Raw genomic sequence first — 21569 nt, 5'->3', positions numbered from 1 at the left:
CATGGTAGCAGATATCTAAACACACTAGTTGGGAGCAATCAGGGTCTGACGCGAAGTTTCAGGGGATCGCCCCCTTACTCATGCATACTAGATCCTGGTTTTTCAGGGTATAATGAGGAGGAATCACACGTGAGTAATCAAGAAACTCTTCCTTTAGAATGGTAAAGATAAATTTTATTTTAGTTTGTACAAATTTTTTTTCGTTATATAAAAAAAATCTTTAAATATTTTCACATGTGAACATTCCTCCTCATATGCTGGATTACAAATAAATCTTTCATAAAAAAGCCTTATAACTACAGACTTCATTTAAGACTGATGGGGAAGTCGTTTCAAAGTAGGTAATCCAATAAGCTTCTCTTTGCAAGAGACGTTTGCGGTTCAGATTGTCATTTGTATCAGTGTGAACTTGTTCTAATATTTGCCACCGTAATTTATTAATGTTAGGTTTCATGTTTAAGAAGTGTCTCGCAACAGTTGTCTCATTAAATTTAGTTGATTCACTTACTGTTTTAGCGTTTAAAGCTTTCCTTATATTATTTTTATGTTCCGTTATTCTTACTTTTGTTGTAACTACTAGTCTGACCTATGTAACATTAGCCGCAAGGGCATTTCAACATGTAAATTTCGATTTCAGTATTACACGTGAAAAAACCTTAGAAATTTTTAAACCTTTTTTAGGATGATAGATATTTTCACCTTTTATTCCGTTATTGCAGTGCGAACATGTCAACTATGGATATGTTCCTTTTCGTTAAGAACCTAAAAATGTTTGATGATCTTTTTTCTTTTTAATAATATCCCCTCGTATTAACATGTTCCCGATGGTTTTACCTCGATTATACACAAACATGTGGAGTTCCTTAAATAAACTGCCATATTTAAGATGGGATTTCATTATGCCCCAGTATTTATTTACTGTTCTTTTAATTAAATTAATATGTCTATCATAAGTACCAATAAATTACGCTTTCTATTTTTTTCTCCTTTTCTTTTCTCTTCTCTTTAATAGATCAGTTCTGTCTACAGAGCCACTTCATCTTCTATATTCTCTAATTCTTTTTTTAGAATATCTTCTATTTTTGAACTTTTCCATAATAATTTTTCCATTTCTTTCATATTCTTCTTTATTATTATTCTTTTTGCACTAATATTTAGACTTTTAGGGAACCCTCGAAAAATATTAGGATTATGAAAGCTATGTTTATCTAACATATTGTTTTTATCTGTACTTTTAACAATGTAGTGTCAAATTTGTTATTATTCTTACTTCTACATCCAAAAATTTTATTTTATATACATCATATGTAAGAGTAAGCTTAATCGTAGGGTGTACCTAATTCGAGGATAGAGTCCTCTGTTCCCCCCCCAGAGCATGAAAATATCATCCACATAACGTAGCCACATCAGTGGAGTTTCCATGTCGGTGGGGGAAAAGACAAATCTCTCCTCGAATGTATGCATCAAAATATTGGCAAAACTTGGGGCAACGGGGGACCCCATAGAAGTCCTGCCTACCTGTAGGAAAAATGGAGTATCAAAACAAAAATAATTTCTATGCAAAACGAAGTCTAACAAATTCATAAGAAACGCAATCATCTGATTGCTTAATAACACATTTTTACATAGGACTTTGTGAATACATTGTGCCCCTTCTGTTTGGTAAACATAGAAGACACTTTGAAATTGCAGGATTTCAGGCAACAGACAGGTTTATTCCCATGCAACGCGTTTCACCCCGCTTGCGCGGTTTCATCAGGCATTTTTGATCATTTTTTATTTTAATACATTTTTTTAATTAAATACAAATTCATTTTATATATTTTGTCTGTTGCCAACAGAGCGCTTTAAGCATTTCTGAGGTATTTCAATATAATATCCAGATGAGATTGTAAGACCAAAAATGTTTTTCTTTGAGTGTTTCCCGTTCGACTGCTACTTTTTTTTAGCAGCGCTTTCTTGTCCTATTTTTTTATATGACAACCCGTTTACTATTAAAATTAAAATAGGACGTAACATAAAAATCTTTCGACATAGAATGCAGCATTATACTGTGAAGCAATGCGGTATGTAGATGAAGTTTTAATCCGTAAAAAGTTAGTTTCATACCAAAATATATATATATTTATATTATGCGATAATTCGAGGAATAATTTCATATTAATATTTTTTATATATAATTATTTAAGTCCCCTTGTTTATAGGCTATGGTGAATATCATTATCGATGTGATAAATATGTATTCCCGTGCCCCGCTACACTGAGAAGTGATGCAGTATGCGGGGAAGGCAACAATCTGATAATATATAATTATATATGTGTATGTATTATGGGTATGTGTATATCTATATTGTTACTTATGTTTTATATTGTGATTATTTTTCACTTTGTCAGGCAGGGGTTAATACCTGTGGGTATATAAACCCCTTCCTGAGAAGGATGTGCTATGCCTGATGAAACTGCCCAAGTGCGGTGAAACGCGTTGCATGGGAATAAACCTGTCTGTTACCTACCTGGCTCCAGCTTCTTCTCCTTGGTCAGCGCCTGAAATCCTGCAATTTCGAAGTGTCTTCTATGTTTACCTTCTGTTTGGGGAATGTTCGTATATAAACTTTGCACATCCAAAGTACAGAGAAATTGGACATTTGTAGCATCTATTTCACTCAGATTGGAGAAAATGTGTGGTATTCTCTAGGCATTGTTCCAATTTTTTAATCTCTGGCTGAAGGAAACTATCTACAAGGATCACAAGCGGCTCCAACAGAGAGCCCATACCCGATACAATCGGGCATCCCGGGGGGCCGTCGCGATCCTTGTGGATTTTTGGGAGGGGGTACAAAATAGGGAGTCGAGGGAATTCAACCAATAGACTATTAAACATTTTTTAGAAATAATTCCATCCTCTAAAGCTTGCTCAACATAAGCATCTATATATTTTTAAGTTTAGATGTTGGGTCCTCTTTCAACAGTAAATAAACATTTTTATCGCTAAGTTGTTTACTAGCTTCTTGTATATAATCTGTTTTTCGCATCGCATCCACCCTCTTTATGACAAGGGAGGAGTCATCCTGCAGATTTTTAAGGGCAATTCTCTCTTCCCTGGATATGTTAGAAAGAATCTTAGACACATTTAATTTTTCACTCACTTCAGAAATAACAATTTGAGAAAATGCAACACTATTGGAGCCGCTCGCGATCCTTATGGAGAGTTTCCTTTATCCAGAGATTAAAAAATTGGAACGATGCCTACAGATTACAACACATTTTCTCCAATCTCTGAGTGAAATAGATGCTACAAATGTCAAATTTCTCTGTACTTTGGATGTGCAAAGTTTATATACTAACATTCCCCAAACAGGAGGGGCACATGTATTCAAAGTCCTATGTAAAAATGTGTTATTAAGCAATCAGATGATTGCGTTTCTTATGAATTTGTTAGACTTCGTTTTGCATAGAAATTATTTTCGTTTTGATACTCTTTTCCTACAGGTAGGTGGGACTTCTATGGGGTCCCCCATCGCCCCAAGTCTTGCCAATATTTTGATGCATACATTCGAGGAGAGATTCGTCTTTTCCCCCACAGACATGGAAACTCCACTGACGTGGCTACGTTATGTGGATGATATTTTCATGCTGGGGAACGGAGGAATCTCTCCTCGAGTTTGTACAGAGAATGAATTCGGTACACCCTATGATTAACCCCTTAAGGACCGGGGGGTTTTCCGTTTTTGCATTTTCGTTTTTTGCTCCATGCCTTTAAAAAATCCTAACTATTTCAATTTTGCACCTAAAAATCCATATGATTGCTTATTTTTTGCGCCACCAATTCTTCTTTGTAATGACATCAGTCATTTTGCCCAAAAATCTACAGTGAAACGGAAAAAAAAAATCATTGTGCGACAAAATTGAAAAAAAATGCAGTTTTGTAAATTTTGGGGGCTTCCGTTTCTACGTAGAACATTTTTCGGTAAAAATGACACCTTATCTTTATTCTGTAGGTCCATGCGATTAAAATGATACCCTACTTATATAGGTTTGATTTTGTCGTACTTCTGGAAAAAATCATAACTACATGCAGGAAAATTAATATGTTTAAAATTGTCATATTCTGACCCCTATAACTTTTTTATTTTTCCGTGTATGGGGCGGTATGAGGGCTCATTTTTTGCGCCGTGATCTGAAGTTTTTAACGGTACTATTTTTGCATTGATAGGACTTATTGATCGCTTTTTATTCATTTTTAAATGATATAAAAAGTGACCAAAAAATGCACTATTTTGTACTTTGGAATTTTTTTGCGCGTATGCCATTGACCGAGCGGTTTAATTAACAATACATTTTTATAATTCGGACATTTCCGCATGCGGTGATACCATATGTTTATTTACACTGTGTTTTTTTTTTCATGGGAAAAGGGGGGCGATTCAAACTTTTAATAGGGGAGGGGTTAAATGATCTTTATTCACTTTTTTTTCACTTCTTTTTTGCAGTGTTATAGCTCCCATAGGGACCTATAACACTGCACACACTGATCTTTCACATTGATCACTGGTTTCTCATAGGAAACCAGTAAACGATGATTCTGCCGCTTGACTGCTCATGCCTGGATCTCAGGCACTGAGCAGTCATTCGGCGATCGGACAGCGAGGAGGCAGGTAGGGACCCTCCGGCTGTCCTGCAAGCTGTTCGGGATGCAGCGATTTCGCCGCGGCTATCCCGAACAGCGCACTGAGCTAACCGGCAGTTTTTACTTTCACTTTTAGCCGCGTGGCTCAGCTTTGAGCGCGCGGCTAAAGGGTTAATAGCGCGCGGCGGGTCCCGGCTTCACTATGATGCCAGGCCCGCTGTGATATGGTGCGGGGTTACCATGTAAGCCCGCGTTATATCACGTGAGCAGGACCAAGGACGTATCGGTATGTCCTTGGTCCTTAAGGGGTTAAATTTACGCTTACATATGATGTACAATACAATTTTTGGATGTAGAAGTAAGGATAACATATTTGACACTACATTGTTTGTTAAAAGTACAGATAAAAACAACATGTTACATAAACATAGCTTTTACAATCCTAAAATTTTTCGAGGGTTACCTAAAAGTCAATTTATCAGAGCAAAAAGAATAATAAAGAAGAATATGAAAGAAATAGAAAATTATGGAAAATTTCAAAAATAGAGGATATTTTAAAAAAGAACTAGAGAAAATAGAAGATGAAGTGGCTCTTGTAGACAGAACTGATCTATTAAAGAAAAAATAGAAAGAGTAACGTACATTGGTACTTATGATAGACATTAATTTAATTAACAGTAAATACTGGGGCATAATGAAATCAGATCCTAAATATGGCAGTTTCCCTTCACTTATACAAGTGTCTAGTCCAGCAAAAAACATATTTACTTAATCCCTTTATCAGTGAGAGGCTAGGTTACCCATGGGTTCGCTGTAACAGCAGAACACTGCATGCATTGGTCTTTATTCTTACAGTAGAGAAGTCATTAATTATAACTTTTTGTGAATTGGGAAATTTAATCGGCGGATTTTAAACGTACTAATTTGGTTAACGATTTGCCTTTTTTTTTTTTAAGCGCAACAGTAATAGAAAAGTATATTATCATGGGTATCATTTTAATCGTATTGACCCAAAGAATAAAGAACACGTCAGTTTTACCGTACATTGGGCGGCGTGAAAACGAAACCTTCCAAAATTTGCAAAATTGCGGTTTTCTTTTTCATTTCCCCACACAAATAGTATTTTTTTGGTTGCGCCATACATTTTTTGGTAAAGTGGGTGATGGCCTTACAACGGACAACTGGTCATGCAAAAAACAAGTCCTCATACTAGTCTGTGGATGAAAATATAAAAGTTATTTTTTGAAGGAGAGGAGGACAAAAAAACGTAAAAATAAAATTGTCTGAGTCCTTAAGGCCCAAATGGGCTGAGTCCTTAACCCCTTAACGACGCAGGACGTATATTTACGTCCTGCGCCGGCTCCCGCGATATGAAGCGGGATCGCGCCGCGATCCCGCATCATATCGCGTGGGTCCCGGCGCTAATCAACGGCCGGGACCCGCGGCTAATACCACACATCGCCGATCGCGGCGATGTGCGGTATTAACCCTTTAGAAGCGGCGGTCAAAGCTGACCGCCGCTTCTAAAGTGAAACTGAAAGTATCCCGGCTGCTCAGTCGGGCTGTTCGGGACCGCCGCGGTGAAATCGCGGCGTCCCGAACAGCTGATCGGACACCGGGAGGGCTCTTACCTGCCTCCCTGGTGTCCGATCGACGAATGACTGCTCCGTGCCTGAGATCCAGGCAGGAGCAGTCAAGCGTCGATAATGCTGATCACAGGCGTGTTAATACACGCCTGTGATCAGGATGAAAGATCAGTGTGTGCAGTGTTATAGGTCCCTATGGGACCTATAACACTGCAAAAAAAAAGTAAAAAAAAAAGTGTTAATAAAGGTCATTTAACCCCTTCCCTAATAAAAGTTTGAATCACCCCCCTTTTCCCATAAGAAAAAAAAAAAACAGTGTAAAAAAAAATAAAAATAAACATATGTGGTATCGCCGCGTGCGTAAATGTCCGAACTATAAAAATATATCATTAATTAAGCCGTACGGTCAATGGCGTACGCGCAAAAAAATTCCAAAGTCCAAAAAAGCGTATTTTGGTAACTTTATATAACATTAAAAAATGAATAAAAAGTGATCAAAAAGTCAGATCAAAACAAAAAAAAGACCAATAAAACCGTATGGACCTACAGAATAATGATAAGGTGTAATTTTTACCGAAATATGCACTGCGTAGAAACGGAAGCCCCCAAAAGTTACAAAATGGCGTTTTTTTTTCGATTTTGTCGCACAATGATTTTTTTTTCCGTTTCGCCGTGCATTTTTGGGTAAAATGACTAATGTCACTGCAAAGTAGAATTGGCGACGCAAAAAATAAGCCATAATATGGATTTTTAGGTGGAAAATTGAAAGGGTTATGATTTTTTAAAGGTAAGGAGGAAAAAACGAAAGTGCAAAAACGGAAAAACCCTGAATCCTTAAGGGGTTAAGGGGTTAAAGAATGATGGTGGCAAATATTAGAACAAGTTCACACTGATACAAATGACAATCTGAACCGCAAACGTCTCTTGCAAAGAGAAGCTTATTGGATTACCTACTTTGAAACGACTTCCCCATCAGTCTTAAATGAAGTCTGTAGTTATAAGGCTTTTTTATGAAAGATTTATTTGTAATCCAGCATATGAGGAGGAATGTTCACATATGAAAATATTTAAAGATTTTTCATATAACGAAAAAATTATTTTCGTACACACTAAAATAAAATTTATCTTTACCATTCTAAAAGGAAGAGTTTCTTGATTACTCACATGTGTGATTCCTCCTCATTATACCCTGAAAATCCAGGATCTAGTATGCATGAGTAAGGGGGTGGTCCCCCAAAACGTCGTGTCAGACCCTGATGGCTCCCAACTAGTGTGTTTAGATATCTGCTAGCATGGATGTTTACCTATATACCATCTTACAAGCTATGAAAAACTGTAGAATGTCCGGAATAAAGAAAAAAGAATGAATCATCTAACAGGGAGTGCCTGAATTTTTTAAAGGAATTATACGTAGCCCACATTTTCTAATGTGAGTCCTAATGTAATTCTGATATAAAAATGTATTTTATTATGTTTTTCAGAGTTCTCAGCATACTGTTATTTCAACCCTTGCACGTGACGGCCGTCACTGCCCCTCCCATAGACTTAGCGGAGCTGTGAAGTTACGATACTCCGGCCCCTGTATCGTGAGTCATCACGCACAGAGCAAACTTAGCTCTGTGCACCAGATGACTGTCAGGATCCAGACTGGAATGCAGAGAGGACACTGGAGGTGGATCCTCTGTGTCAGTGAGGTGATGGCGTGGGCCGTACCAGGAGAACGGAATCTAAGGGGTTACTGGTTTTCACCAGAGCCCGCCGCAAAGCGGGATGACTTGCAGCGGCAGGTAACCCCCAGGTCGTTCCACCCGATAGCGACTCAACCCCACTGACAGCTGAGACAGGCGCGGTACACAGGGACAAGGCAAGAGCAAGGTCGGACATAGCAGAAGGTCAGGGCAGGCAGCAAAGGGTCGTAGTCAGGGGCAACGGCAAGGGTCTGGATACACAGGCTTGGGATACACAAATAGCTTTCTCAGGGCACTAGGGCAACAAGATCCGGCGAGGACAGGAAGGGGAAGGGGAAGTGGGTTTATATAGGAAATGGAGGTGATTGCACTTGATTGGGCCAGGCACTAATTAGTGGTGCACTGGCCCTCTAAATTTCAGAGAGCCGGCGCACACGCAGAGATGGGACGGAAGGAGGACGGGGCAGGTGAGCAGAACGGGATGCGACCCGCGGGTAGGCACGTCCTGCCGCACGGATCGCATCCCCGCCGAGGGACTCAGAGCAGCGCTCCCAGTCAGCGAGTCTGACCGGGGCGCTGCTAACAAAAGAAGAACGCCGCGAGCGCTCCGGGGAGGAGCAGGGACCCGGAGCACTCGGCGTAATAATGACAAAGGGTGCTGCAGGAGAGATTGTGGGGGGTCCCCAGCAGCGGGACCCCCACGATCAGACATCTTATCCCCTATCCTTTGGATAGGGGATAAGAAGTCTAGGGTGGAGTACCTTCATTTAAGCCTGATGACTTCCCCATCAGGCTTAAATGAAGTCTGTAGTTATAAGGCTTTTTTATGAAAGAGATTTATTTGTAATCCAGCATATGAGGAGGAATGTTCACATATGAAGAGGAATGTTCACATATGAAAATATGTGCTGTGGACCTCCAACTGCCCCGAAGGTTTAGCTTCCAACAAAACAATGGTCCTAAGCCCAATACAACACTGAATTGGCTTAGGGACAAAGTTATAAATGTCCTTCAGTGGCCCAGCCAGAGCTCAGACTTGAACACAATCAAACATGTATGGAGAGACCTCAAAATGGCTTCCAGCTACGGTCCCCATCCATCCTGACAGGGATTGAGAGGATCTGCAAAGACGAATGACAGAAAACCTTCACATCCATCCAGGTCTGCAAGAAGACCCACAAAGGCTGTGGCTGTAATCGCTGCCAAAATGTGCTTAAAGGGGTCTTTCGGTGGAATTATTATTTTTTTTTTTCACATCAACTGGCTCCATAAAGTTAAACAGATTTGTAAATTACTTCTATTAAAAATGTTAATCCTTCCAGTACTTATCAGCTGCTGCATACTACAGAGGAAGTTGAGTTGTTCTTTTCTGTCTGACCGCATTGCTCTCTACTGACACCTTTGTGTCAGGAACTGCTCAATTGCTCCTACTCTGGACAGATCCTGACATAAACAGAGGTGTCAGCAGAGAGCACTGTGGTCAGACAAAAAAATAACTACTCAACTTCCTCTGGAGCATACAGCAGCTGATAAGTACTGGAAGGATTAAGATGTTTAATAGAAGTAATTTACAAATCTGTTCAACTTTTTGGCACCAGATGAACTGGGGGGAAAAAAAAGTTTTCCACAGGAGTACCCCTTTAAAGTAAGTACTGAGTAAAGGGTTTGCATACATACAGGGGTGTGGAATTTTTATTTTTTTTTAAAACTACTTGTCCAAGGGACTAAAATGGAGCAGAATCTACTTGTCCCTCATAACAATCCACTTGTCCTGGTACAAAATAATTTTTGCCCAAATAGTATGTAAATAAGGTGTTTTATTAATAAAAACTTGATAGGCAGACCAGTATGTCACCCCATTAGGTGGATAGGGTCCCTGATAAGGATGTCCACCCCATTAATGGAATACTGCAGTGCAAAATAACTTATGACCGCTGGGAAACCCCTCCCCCCGATCTCTTGTAAGGGGCCCCGGAAGGAATGGGGGCTTGTCCGCATGACACAGCGACCGACACACCCTCCCCCCATGTATCCCATAGATACATAGAGGGGTATTTCAGCAGCCGTGTCAAGCAGGGATGGAACATTCCCTTCATGCCGTCTGCTGGGGCCTCATACAAGAGATTGGGGGGGGTTGTCCCAGCATTCAGACCCCCGCGATCTATCACTTATGGGGATAAGTTATTTTGCACTACAGTATTCCTTTAAGTAGGTAGTCCCCCTTCAGGTAGGTATGTCCCTTTATCAGGTAGGGATCAAGTAGGGGCCCCCCTGCGCCATAATGGCCCCCCCCTCTGATGCCCCCTTGGCCATTATATTTCCCCCCTCTGATGCCCCCTGTGTCATTACATCCCCCCCCCTCTGATGCCCCCTGTGTCATTATATCCCCCCCACTCTGATGCCCCCAGGGTCATTATATTTCCCCCCCCCCCTCCCTTCTGATGCCCCCTGTGTGATTATACCCCCCCTCCCTTCTGATGCCCTTCGTGTCATTATATTTCAGCCCAATCCCCCTCATTATTTACCAAACCTCCCCCCTCCTCTCTGATCCCCTGCTACCTGTACTCCGGCCCCATGTGTGCTCCGGCAGGCTCAGGGGCTCGGCAGTCACTTTTGTTACTGGACCGCATCCTCGGTCCTGACGGAGGGGCGCGTGATGAGTGACATCATCGCACGCACCTACGCCGGGACGCTGTCGTCCTGCGCGGCTCGCTATAGACTGCAACACACAGCTGCAGTCTATAGGAGTTAAGTTACAGGGCAAAATTGATTGCCCAGTTATATGTGAATTGCTCAGGCATTTAGCCCTGCTTGCCCGAAGAATTCACCTGCCCAGCGCCCGGAACTGTATATCCCGGGCGTCGGGCGATACAATTTCCACATCCCTGAGGCCCCCCAGATAGATATGACCCCAATCAGGTAGGGCTCCCCCATATGAAGACAGGCCCCAGATAGATATGCCCCCATTAGGTATGGCTCCAAAGTAGGTATAGAGGCCCCAGATAGCTATGACCCCCATCATTGATGGGGATCATATCTACCTGGGGGCCTGTCTATCTACTGGTGAGCCCTACCTGATGATCAGGTAGGGTTTCCAAATAGGTTTATACAGGCCCTCAGATAGATATTACCCCTGGTATTTAAACAATTAAGCCCCTTAAGAATATAGTTTTGCCCCTGGTGATCAGGCAAGTTTATCCCGCTCATTCACTCTGAATTCACACAGGTCTGCTGTCAGTGTTACTGTACTTACATCTCCCTGTAGCAGTCTATAACGAGACTTCCTTGCGGCGATGCGCGCAATAGGTGACGTCATTACAGGCGCTGCACTTGACGTCAGCGTCCCGACGTCCTGAGCTGCGTATGTGATGACGTCACCAACCGCGCGTATGCCCACTAGGAAGTCTCGTTATAGACTGCTGCAGGGAGATGTAAGTACAGTAACAGTGTGAGCAGACCTGTGTGAATTCTTCCGGCATTTAACGCTGCTTGCCCGAAGCAGGGCTAAATGCCTGAAGAAATCACCTGCCCGGGACCCAGAACTGCTTGTCCCGGGCGTCGGGTGATAGGAATTCCACATCCCTGACATATCAATGCAATATTTTAGTTCTTGCCTTTTCAATAAAGTAGCAAAGATTTTCACTTAGTCATTACGGGGTATGGAGTGCTGAATGATGGAAAAAACTTGATGCTTGATTTTAGCACCAGGTCGCAACATAAAATGTGCAGACAGTAAAACTGTAAAATTATCTCCAAATACACTGTATGTTGTTTTTCAACATTAGTCAGTATTCAAGCTAGTCAATGTAATGGTTGTTATTCTTCTACCCGCATATGTAATGGAAAAGCTGATAGTGTGCAATTAATTACTAGATTTTGTTCTAAATTAGCCAGCTAAAAGACCAGCCATTAATCTTCACTGTGATTGGAGAGTTAATCTATAAATGGACATGGCCGGAAAATAAATGGTCCGGCTACTAATGTCAGTTCTTCTAGATTAGCTCAAATCACAGATAAACCAGCAAACAAAATCTAAATACCAAGCTTTCAGAATTGGGAAGAAACTGGACAAAAAGAAGAAAAAATAACACAACATGCTTAACATAAAATCATCTAGTACTTGTGTTAACCAGTGACATGCTTCTTTTGAAACATCTTGTCCTTAGAATCCTCCAGGCTGCAGAGCACATGCTGTACTTGAACACACCCCATACCTACAGATCTCCATACCATATTCATCTGAACAATCACAACTGGACAGTTTCAAACCCAAGAATGGGTTCACACATAGTATTTAGGTCCTCATTTTGGTATTTTATTGTTCACTTCATGAATTTTGTTAAAAATACTGACCAAAATACTTTTTGTCAACTCAGGATTAATGGGTTAGGTTATGCCTACAATGCATATTTGTTGTCAATCAATTTTTATTGCCCTGGATTATTCAAAATGTAATTTTTTATTTATTTTTTTTACTTCTATTCCCCCCCTAACATTTAAGCACTATAAGAAAATCCTGTTTTAATGTCATTCAATTTAACAGAAGACCTTTTAATTGATAGTAAAAATAGTCTTTCATATAAAGCTGTCAATGAGGGTATTAAAAACTCATGACATGCAGGTCAGTTCTATGCCACAATTTTTATTTATAGAAATTGCTGGCTACTCTGGGATTAGGAATGGGCAATTGTACTGATACTCTTCCTTGTAGAAATGTGTACGGAGATATCTGATTAGGACCGCCCACTGGACTCCTAAGCCCAGACTGTGCAGAGATTTAATTAAAATTATACAACGTCTCTTCACACAGCATTACATATGAATGTTCTCAGCTCCTCCAGCTCTATAACAAGGTCCTGCCAGGTCAGACAGCTTTTTTTTAATAAAACCGGTTCCCTTTAAAACTTCACTATTACAAATCAATACTATTTAAATAAAGGCTAAAATTCTGCTTTGCATTTTGTGCTTCTAAATAAAATAATATTGGTTAGTACCTGGAAATCTGATCGACCCGGGAATTCTTTAATTATCGTTCAGCAATTACATTTTGTTGATAGGTTTTAAGGAAAGTCTATTTAATTTGATACAGAAAAAAAAAAAAAAAAAACATTTCTACAATGACTACTGATCAAACAATCATTTGTTGATTCGGCAGCTTCTCTTGAGGCAGATGGAAATGAATCCTGACTAGAATTATCCTTCCCTGCTGATATCAACAACAAGGTCAAGAACTTGCAGATAGGAAAGACCAAACACAAACCCCCATCAGGAGACAACGTCAGACGAGGGAGCACGGCATTGTTTGCTGAGTGGATTATCTGTGGTCTCAGCTGCTGGCAAGTCTGTCAATAATTCTGCACTTTACATGATATTTCTACAGTTTCAAAAGGTGATCAAAGCATGTAGAAATAATATTTATTTTTTTAATTTTTAATATGTTATAATAATAATCATCATCATTTTTATTATTATTATTAATAAGGATAGTAAAATAATATCATCGGCACTCAAGTAGAAATCCTAGTCTTCTTTATTTGACTATATGAAAAGCATAACACTTTTCCTCTGTACAATGCTATGCTAGTATTTGTGATTTGCATGGTCAAACAAAGCCTTCGGCAAGGAAACCACGCAGCTCCAGCTGCATTTAACATTTGCTTTACAGGAAAGGTTTGTTGTATGTAACAGCTTAAAAGGCAGCATGGACCACGTAAGAGAAATCATCTATGTCCAGGAAATTAAAGTAACTACAAAGGCATCATTTTGTCCTTTATCTTTAGGTACTTCAATATGAATAAATAAGTGTGCACAACATTTATGTTCAATCGTAGGAAATAGCATGAATATTATGTATCGGGACCTTGTTTGATCGGAATGCAAAATGTTTCTTGTAGCCAGACATGTTTTCCCTTCGTGCCACAAGGGCATCTTGCAGAAGAAGGCTGGAAATAATTGAGCTAGTCAAAGCCTTACAGATGCTTGGATAATGATAGCTCACTTAACTTCCCAACCTTACCCCATCGCTGGAATGGGCTCAGCAATTCTGGGGCTGCACACTAAACACAACTGTTGTTACATTCCACACATTGTACTGAAATCTGCTAACTTACATGCTGTTTGGAAATGTCAAACAAAAAGACTTCAATGATGAAGATAAAAATGAAACAATCCATATAGATACAGCCTGTAAATGAAGGGGGGGAGGGGGCATACAATCCTGCAAGTCAATTTAGTTTTCTCATGTCAAAAAAAAATTTTTTTCCCCTTTACCTATAAAATTTATTTTAGATTTGTTCTCTTTATTTCAATTACGGACTAGATAGATTAACATATTTCATAGGGACACTGCTTGTTTATAACTGGACAAAGGGCGGTCAGCCACGACATATCCAATGCCCTATTCATGAGCCTTGGCATTTAAATGTCAAAGGGCACATATGTTACAAACTTACTAATCAAATCGGAACATGAAAACAAATAGTTTTCTATTGTGCATTTAGATTAACATTTACACACTGAAATTGTAAGCAACTGTTGTTCCCCACTGAAGACATCTTAGGACATTAATCGCATATTACTGAAAATGTACCAATTTATCAATATGGTAAACCACAAATCAAATTGCATACCATGAAAAAGTATAAACCACATATGTGCATATGCACTAACGTCATAAGGTTACATTGCATGTGACGAAACTGTAACTAATAAGTCATATAAAAAGATGAAAAATCAAATGGAAAAAAAAATTCCATCTGAGGGGGTAAAAAAAAAAAAAAAAAAGGTGCAGCAATTACGCTGGTGAAACAGCTACTGCTTAGAAAGTGAGGTGAAGCGGTGGGAGGAGCAGGCTACATTGACAAACAGCTACCCTGCTACAAAGGTGGCAGGAAATCTATCAAACTGGACAATAAAATTGCAATTGAGTTTCTTTGGCTTTTTATAGCAGACGCACGTATTTTGATATGTAGCACTGCAACGCTCTTCCAATTTTGGAACATTTGTCCTTTTATCAAAGAAAGGTGTTTGCAGTAGTTACCCAAGGGCCATACGCATTGTGCTACAGTGAAAGGAGCTAAATGTAGATGTAGCTGTGCTGGTAATTAACACTGTACGGCTGGACTGAGACTTCATTTACGAACAACGGAAAAGTTAAAAAAGGAAAGTAAGTGTATATTACATTTATAATAACTGGAACAACATTCTAAACAATGAAAAAAAGAAAATACGAAACCTACACTAAAATAAATGCTGAACACAGAGATCTGCCTTGTCAGGCAAAGTGATCATCAGGCACAGCCATTTCTGGCACACCTGCACCACCCAGTGGAATACACTGCACACAGCAAATCTAGACTATTTTCTAAATGTACTCTATGGATATTAAAGTCACTTGTACATTTATTGTTGTCTTGGCTGTGTGCTTTGGGTCATTGTCTTGTTGGACAGTGATCCTTCGGCCCAGGCCACTCTGGATAAGGTTTTCACAAAGAATATCCCAGTACTCTGTACATGGTGCTTAGAATTGAGTCTGGAACATTCAATCCCTGATACATTAGACCAAAGAATCTTGTTTCTCACAGTCTTTAGGTCATGGAAAACTATGGGGAGAATTTATAATTGGTTTTACCCTGGTTTTGTGGTGTAAATTGTTACAGTTTGTCTCAGATGCTTTTTAGAGACTTTTCATTGTGACTTTTGCTTTAGAAGGTTTTACAAAAAGAAGTGGTGATTTCAGTTGATATTGAGCAGTGGTCAGGAATTTATGGATGTATGACTTTTCAGTTTTTTGCATCTTTTGGTGCAACTGCACTAAGGCTTCTTTCTCACTGACGTTGTGACACGGCAGTGTGACGTCCGTTGGTGAACCCGGGGAGAATAGCGTGAGGAAAAATGTATCGTGACTTTTTTCCTCCCACTACTCCCATCAGAAAACAACGGTGCCCAAAGGACCCCATAATAGTAAATTGAATCTGTTGGGACCCATTCCATTCAGTTTCCCAGTGTGCCAGTCAAAAATAACGTCCGATAAGGCACACGGCAGTGTGAGATGGGCCTGAGGTACAAAACTACACCAGCCCTGACTTTGCTTACAAAACCTAACTGCAAAGAGCATTATTAAAAAGTTGCACATTTTGTTGAACAGGTTAAAGCGGTACTTTGGTTGGAAACTATTTTTTTGATGCCAGAAAGTAAATTACTTAAGAATAAAAAAATCTTAATCCTTCCAGTACACTTCCAGTATCAGCTGCTGTATGCTTCTTTTTTAATTTATTTTCTGTCTGACCACAGTGCTCTCTGCTGACCCCCATAGCAAACCTCTCCTGCTCTGGACAGTTCCTGACATGGATAGAGGTGTCAGCAGAGAGCACTGTGGTCAGACAGAAAAGAAATTCAAAAAGAAAAGAACTTCCTGTGAATAAGTACTGGATGGATTAAGATTTTTTTTTATAGAAGTAATTTACACTGGCAATTGTCTATGCTGTGAAGATACGAGATGTGCAGCACCTGAAACTATGGATACTGGAAGCCTGTGCTAGCATTTCTCCTGTGATGTTGCCATCGGTGTGTGAAGAGTGGGAGAAGAGGGTTGCATTGACATCCAACACAATGGGCAGCACATTGAACACATTTTATAAGTGGTCAGAAACTTGTAAATAACTCATGAAAGAATAAAGTTATGTTAAAACCAAGCACATCATTGTTTTTCTTGTGAAATTCCCAATAAGTTTGATGTGTCACATGACCCTCTTCCTATTGAAAAAACAAAAGTTGGATTCAAAATGGCCGACTTCAAAATTGCCGCCATGGTCACCACTCATCTTGAAAAGTTCCCCCCCCCCCTCACATGTACTAATGTACCACAAACAGGAAGTTAATATGACCAACCATTCCTATTTTATTAAGGTGTATCCATATAAATGGCCCACCCTGTACAGTGTCAGCTGTGAGACGTTAGACAAGGGTGTGTTTTTCCAATTAAGTCCAATCAACTGAATTTGCCACAGGTAGACTACACATGTGGTATAGCCTGCCAACAGATCAATCATGGCAGCCACAGAGGCCTAACCAATCATGTGATGGGTTGGGAAGGGGTTTTTAATTTTTACCCATGTCTCTGCTCAGTTTTTCAAAAGGGACATGAAAAAAAACCCACAGTTTCCCTAGTGTATATGGCTCACTTTCCCATAGACAAATCAGAGTAGTCATTCGGCAACATAAAGTCCTGGAAAGTCCTGTTATTAATAAGATTCTCTAGTCAGGAGTCAAATAAAAGGACAAAGCTATACATTGAGTATTTGCTGTAGATGTTTTGCATACAAGCTGCAGTATTTACAATAGCAGTCAAATGAAAAATGTTAAAATATTTTTTTTTATCAGTGAAATTAAAAATAATGAACACACAGTCTCTCTTCTCTCTAGAGAGTCCAGCTGTTCTTGACAGCCTGCATCTCTCTTCTGTAGCTGCACCATCTGAGGACGTATACATATATGTTTTTACTCATCCAGCAGACTACAAGAAGATAACACAAAACATAAAATATATGCGTTACCTCACAATCACTAGAATGCTAAAGCCAGATACATTGGATAGTTTCCACTGTGAATTTTGCCATCACTCTGCAGCAATCCATGATAAAAATTTCAAACAGAATATGCTATGAAAGTAAAAACTTCTGACATGCTTCTTATTTCCTTCTGTGATATTTCTAGTAAATATGGATTAAAGGGGTACTCCAGTGCTTACACATCTTATCCCCTATCCAAAGGATAGGGGATAAGATGCCTGATCGCAGGAGTCCCGCAGCTGGGGACACCCGCGGTCATGCACGCGGCACCCCGTTTGTAATCAGTCCCCGGAGCGTGTTCGCTCCAGGTCTGATTACGGTCGACCGCAGAGCTGGCGGCGTGTGACGTCACGCCCCCTCCCCCGTGTGACGTCATGCTCCGCCCCTCAATGCAAGCCTACGGGAGGGGGCGTGATAGCTATCACGCCCCCTCCCGTAGGCTTGCATTGAGGGGCGGAGCGTGACGTCACACGGGGGAGGGGGCGTGACGTCACACGCCGCCAGCTCTGCGGTCGACCGTAATCAGACCCGGAGTGAACACGCCCTGGGGACTGATTACAAACGGGGTGCTGCGTGCATGATTGCGGGCGTCCCCAGCTGCGGGTCTACCGCGATCAGGCATCTTATTCCCTATCCTTTGGATAAGATGTGTAAGCACCAGAGTACCCCTTTAAGTTTTCAAAACCCCATTAACTTGTACAGTACAGTGGTCGCTCAATTTACAATATTAATTGGTTCCAGGACGACCATTGTATGTTGAAACCATTGTATGTTGAGACCATAACTATGGAAACCTGGTAATGGGGTTCTGAAGCCACCAAAATGTCATTAAAAAAAATAGGAAAAAGTAAGGATTAAACAAAAATAAGTAGATAACTAATATTGATAAAGCAAATCCTTACATATAAAAGTAAGAAAGAGCTGCTGGGAGCAGTAAATCACTGTCTATGTAGAGGACAGGAGCTTCTTCAGGGTCCTGTACACTACATGCAATGTCCTAAAAAAATAAAAAGTTAAATGGAGCTTTCCTTACCTGGTGTCCAAAGGAGCAGCTAACTGTGGCACAGGTAAAGAGTACAGAACATGTAGTACCACCCTGTACTGTAGGGGGCGCTACCAGAAAGGAATTCAGTGCATATGCTTCAGTAATACAGGTGTTCTACAAATGAATGCCCATTCTGATTGGTCGGTTCTTCCAGCCATTGACATGTTTCACAGATCTGAACTGTCTGTAGCATTGTATGTTGAGTCTGATTTCAAGTTACAATGGTCCAGAAAAGACCATTGTATGCTGGATCTATTGTATGTTGAGGTCATTGTAAGTTAAGGGATCACTGTACTTGCTGCAGATTTAGGCCCCTTTCACACAATAAATTAATCCGTTTTAAAGACCCGTTATAATGTTCCGTTCTGAAAATCCCATACGGTCGTTACAAAATCCCATTATAGTCTATGGGATTTTTACAGTATCCGTTTTAACCCTTCATAGCCCGTTAATAATGGACATTATTTTGTGAGGGGAGAAGGTAACGGAAGAAATAGTGCATGTACTATTTCTTCCGTTCTTTCTCCCGTCACAAAATAACGTCCGTTATTACTAACGGTTTAAAAACGAATAATGTAAAAATTCCATAGACTATAATGGGATTTTGTAATGGCCGTTTAACGGCCCATTTCAAGGGCTTTCAGAATGGAACATTAAAACGGGTCTTTAAAACGGATGAATTTATAGTGTAAAGAAGCCTTACGTTCACACGCGTGGATTATTTAGCAGGTTTTCCACTGCGTATTTGAAAGTGGGCAGGCTCTTCTCGGCAGTCTCCAGTCCCTAATGACTTCAATGGGGCTTGGGGCGGATTTTCCGCAGTGTACATTCCGCTGCGGAAAATTGGCTGTGGACAGCCGAGAATAGCCCGCCCACTTTCAAATACGCAGCGGGAAAACCAGCTGAAAAATCCGTGCGTGTGAACGTACCCTTACTGTGTTGAATCCACCTGGCAAATCTGCAGTGTTTGGACCTGGCCCAGACTTTGGATACAATAAAGACCTAACAAATAAGGAGCCAGTCTGATTGTTTTAGTTGGCAGACAATAGGAATATCAACATACAAATAAAGCAACCAAAACATTTTCTGGCTACTAAATTGGCCATTGGTCTTCTGGGATTTGCCCAGTCATGATATCAAGTTGCACTGCATTTAAAGGGTACCTTTCATCAAAAAAACTTTGAATAGGTTATAGATTAATGTATGCAGAATAACTTTCCAATAGCATGTTATTTAAAAATATACTTCTTTCTATACAATTTTCCACTTTGAAAAAATTACCACCAGGGGTCTCCCTACCAGTTTTTTTTTTTTTTTTTTATAGATTTCAGACTCATGCTGGAGTCCTAAATCTCAGACTGCAGCCGGGACACAGACAAGCTCAGCACTACTCCCTAGCAGTGAGCAGTGGTGAGTTTGTCTGTGTTCCGGCTGCAGTCTGAGATTTAGGACTCCTGCATGAGTCTGAAATCTATAAAAAAAGGACTGGTAGGGAGACCCCTAGTGGTCATTTTTTCAAAGTGGAATGTGAAATAGAAAGCAGCATATTTTTTAATAATATGCTATTGGAAAGTTGTTCTGCATACATTAATCTATAATATATCAAAAGTTGTTTTGATGAAAGGTACCCTTTAAACTTAAAAAAATAGATACTTTCTTCCAAAAAGAGCACCACATGTGTCCTCAGGATGTGTTTGGTATTACAATTTCTCTTGTTTTACTGCAATACCACACACACTGAGGACAAGAGTGGTGCTGTTTCTAGAAGACAGCAGACATTTTTCTAATCCTGGATAACCCCTACTTACAAGCTCACCTCAGCTATGAAAAACCAATACTCCATAATGAGAAGCAACAGCAGTCATGCAAAAACACAACTTAAATAAAGCCATTGGGAAAATATCAATTATATTTAAGGTAAATCTTCTCACAGTGTCACGGTGCATAAAAGAACATGTACTCAGTATAGAAATGACGTAAAATAAGAAAAAAAATCATCAAAAAGGGTCTAAAAGAGTTACCTTTGAATGTGTAATGGAGATTGTATCCACCCAAACGCGCCAGCCACCCCACTCATATTTAATTGCATGGTAAAGAAGGATGCGAAAGATGGCATACACCATCTCTGTAATCTTCTGCTCCTCTGTGTTCCTGGGGCTAAAATAGCACAAAGACAACATCCACTCCTGCCAGACAGAACACTGGAGCAAACTCCTGCAGGTAGGAAAGATTTACATTTTAAAAGGATTAGGTGAATATAAATTTCAATACATTTTGAAACTCAAAAAATAGGAAAATCTGTTGCAAATTCCATCATGTTTGATGTAAAGAATAGTGCATCATGACACCCAACAGACCCCATTTTAAATCAATTGATACTCCATTTATTAAATCATTTTCTATGACAAAACAGAGACCGAATCGATGCAGATGTGAACATAAAATATTGTGAAGTGTTCTTCCAGCTGCCAGGATAATGTACCGTATATACTCGAGTATAAGCAGAGTTTTTCAGCACCATTTTTCGCGACGAAAACATCCCCCTTGGCTTATACTCAAGTGATGGGAAAAAAATCTATAAAAAAAATAAATAAATAGCAGGCATACCAGTGGGGGTGGCGAGTCACCCATCTATGCTGCAGGGACTGTTCGACTTCCAGTGGGGAGGGTGAGCCAGTCCGGGCCGCCCATCTTGACCAGGAGGCCCTCTTCTCCCTGGACTAGTGACGCTGCATTGACTTCGCCGTGCAGGGACGTCTGTGCGCAGCAGACGTCCGTGACCCTCCCCACTAGAAGTTAGACTGTCCCTGCAGCGACGTTGGATGGCTGCTAGGGAAGGACCGACGGAGCTGCAACTGGGGAGGTGAGTAGAGAACAAGGGAGGGGGGGGGGGTCTGGATGATGACAGGGGGTATGAGGGGGATCTGGATAATGATATGGGGGGCAAGGGGGATCTGTATGATGGGGGGATGAGGTTGGTCTGGATGATGACAGTGGGAGTAGGGATGACGACAGAGGAGGGCGAGGGGGGGGGGGGGGGGTTGATGTATTTCC

The 21569-nt window shown here is 40.5% G+C and overlaps 1 protein-coding gene across 2 annotated transcripts in view; it reads right to left on the bottom strand.

Annotated features, from left to right (window-relative positions):
• Positions 1-21569, bottom strand: part of LRBA (LPS responsive beige-like anchor protein) — a 713883-nt gene that overhangs the window by 609060 nt on the left and 83254 nt on the right. For both annotated transcript variants that reach the window (XM_056562819.1, XM_056562820.1), the window contains exon 21: positions 20537-20729. In XM_056562819.1, the coding sequence (XP_056418794.1) occupies positions 20537-20729 (193 nt within the window). The remainder of the gene's footprint in view (positions 1-20536; positions 20730-21569) is intronic.

The sequence above is a fragment of the Hyla sarda genome, chromosome 1 (assembly GCF_029499605.1).
Source record: "Hyla sarda isolate aHylSar1 chromosome 1, aHylSar1.hap1, whole genome shotgun sequence".
Lineage (NCBI taxonomy): Eukaryota > Metazoa > Chordata > Amphibia > Anura > Hylidae > Hyla > Hyla sarda.
The sequence above is the reverse complement of the archived record's forward strand: the minus strand, read 5'-3'. Positions and strand labels throughout refer to the sequence as shown.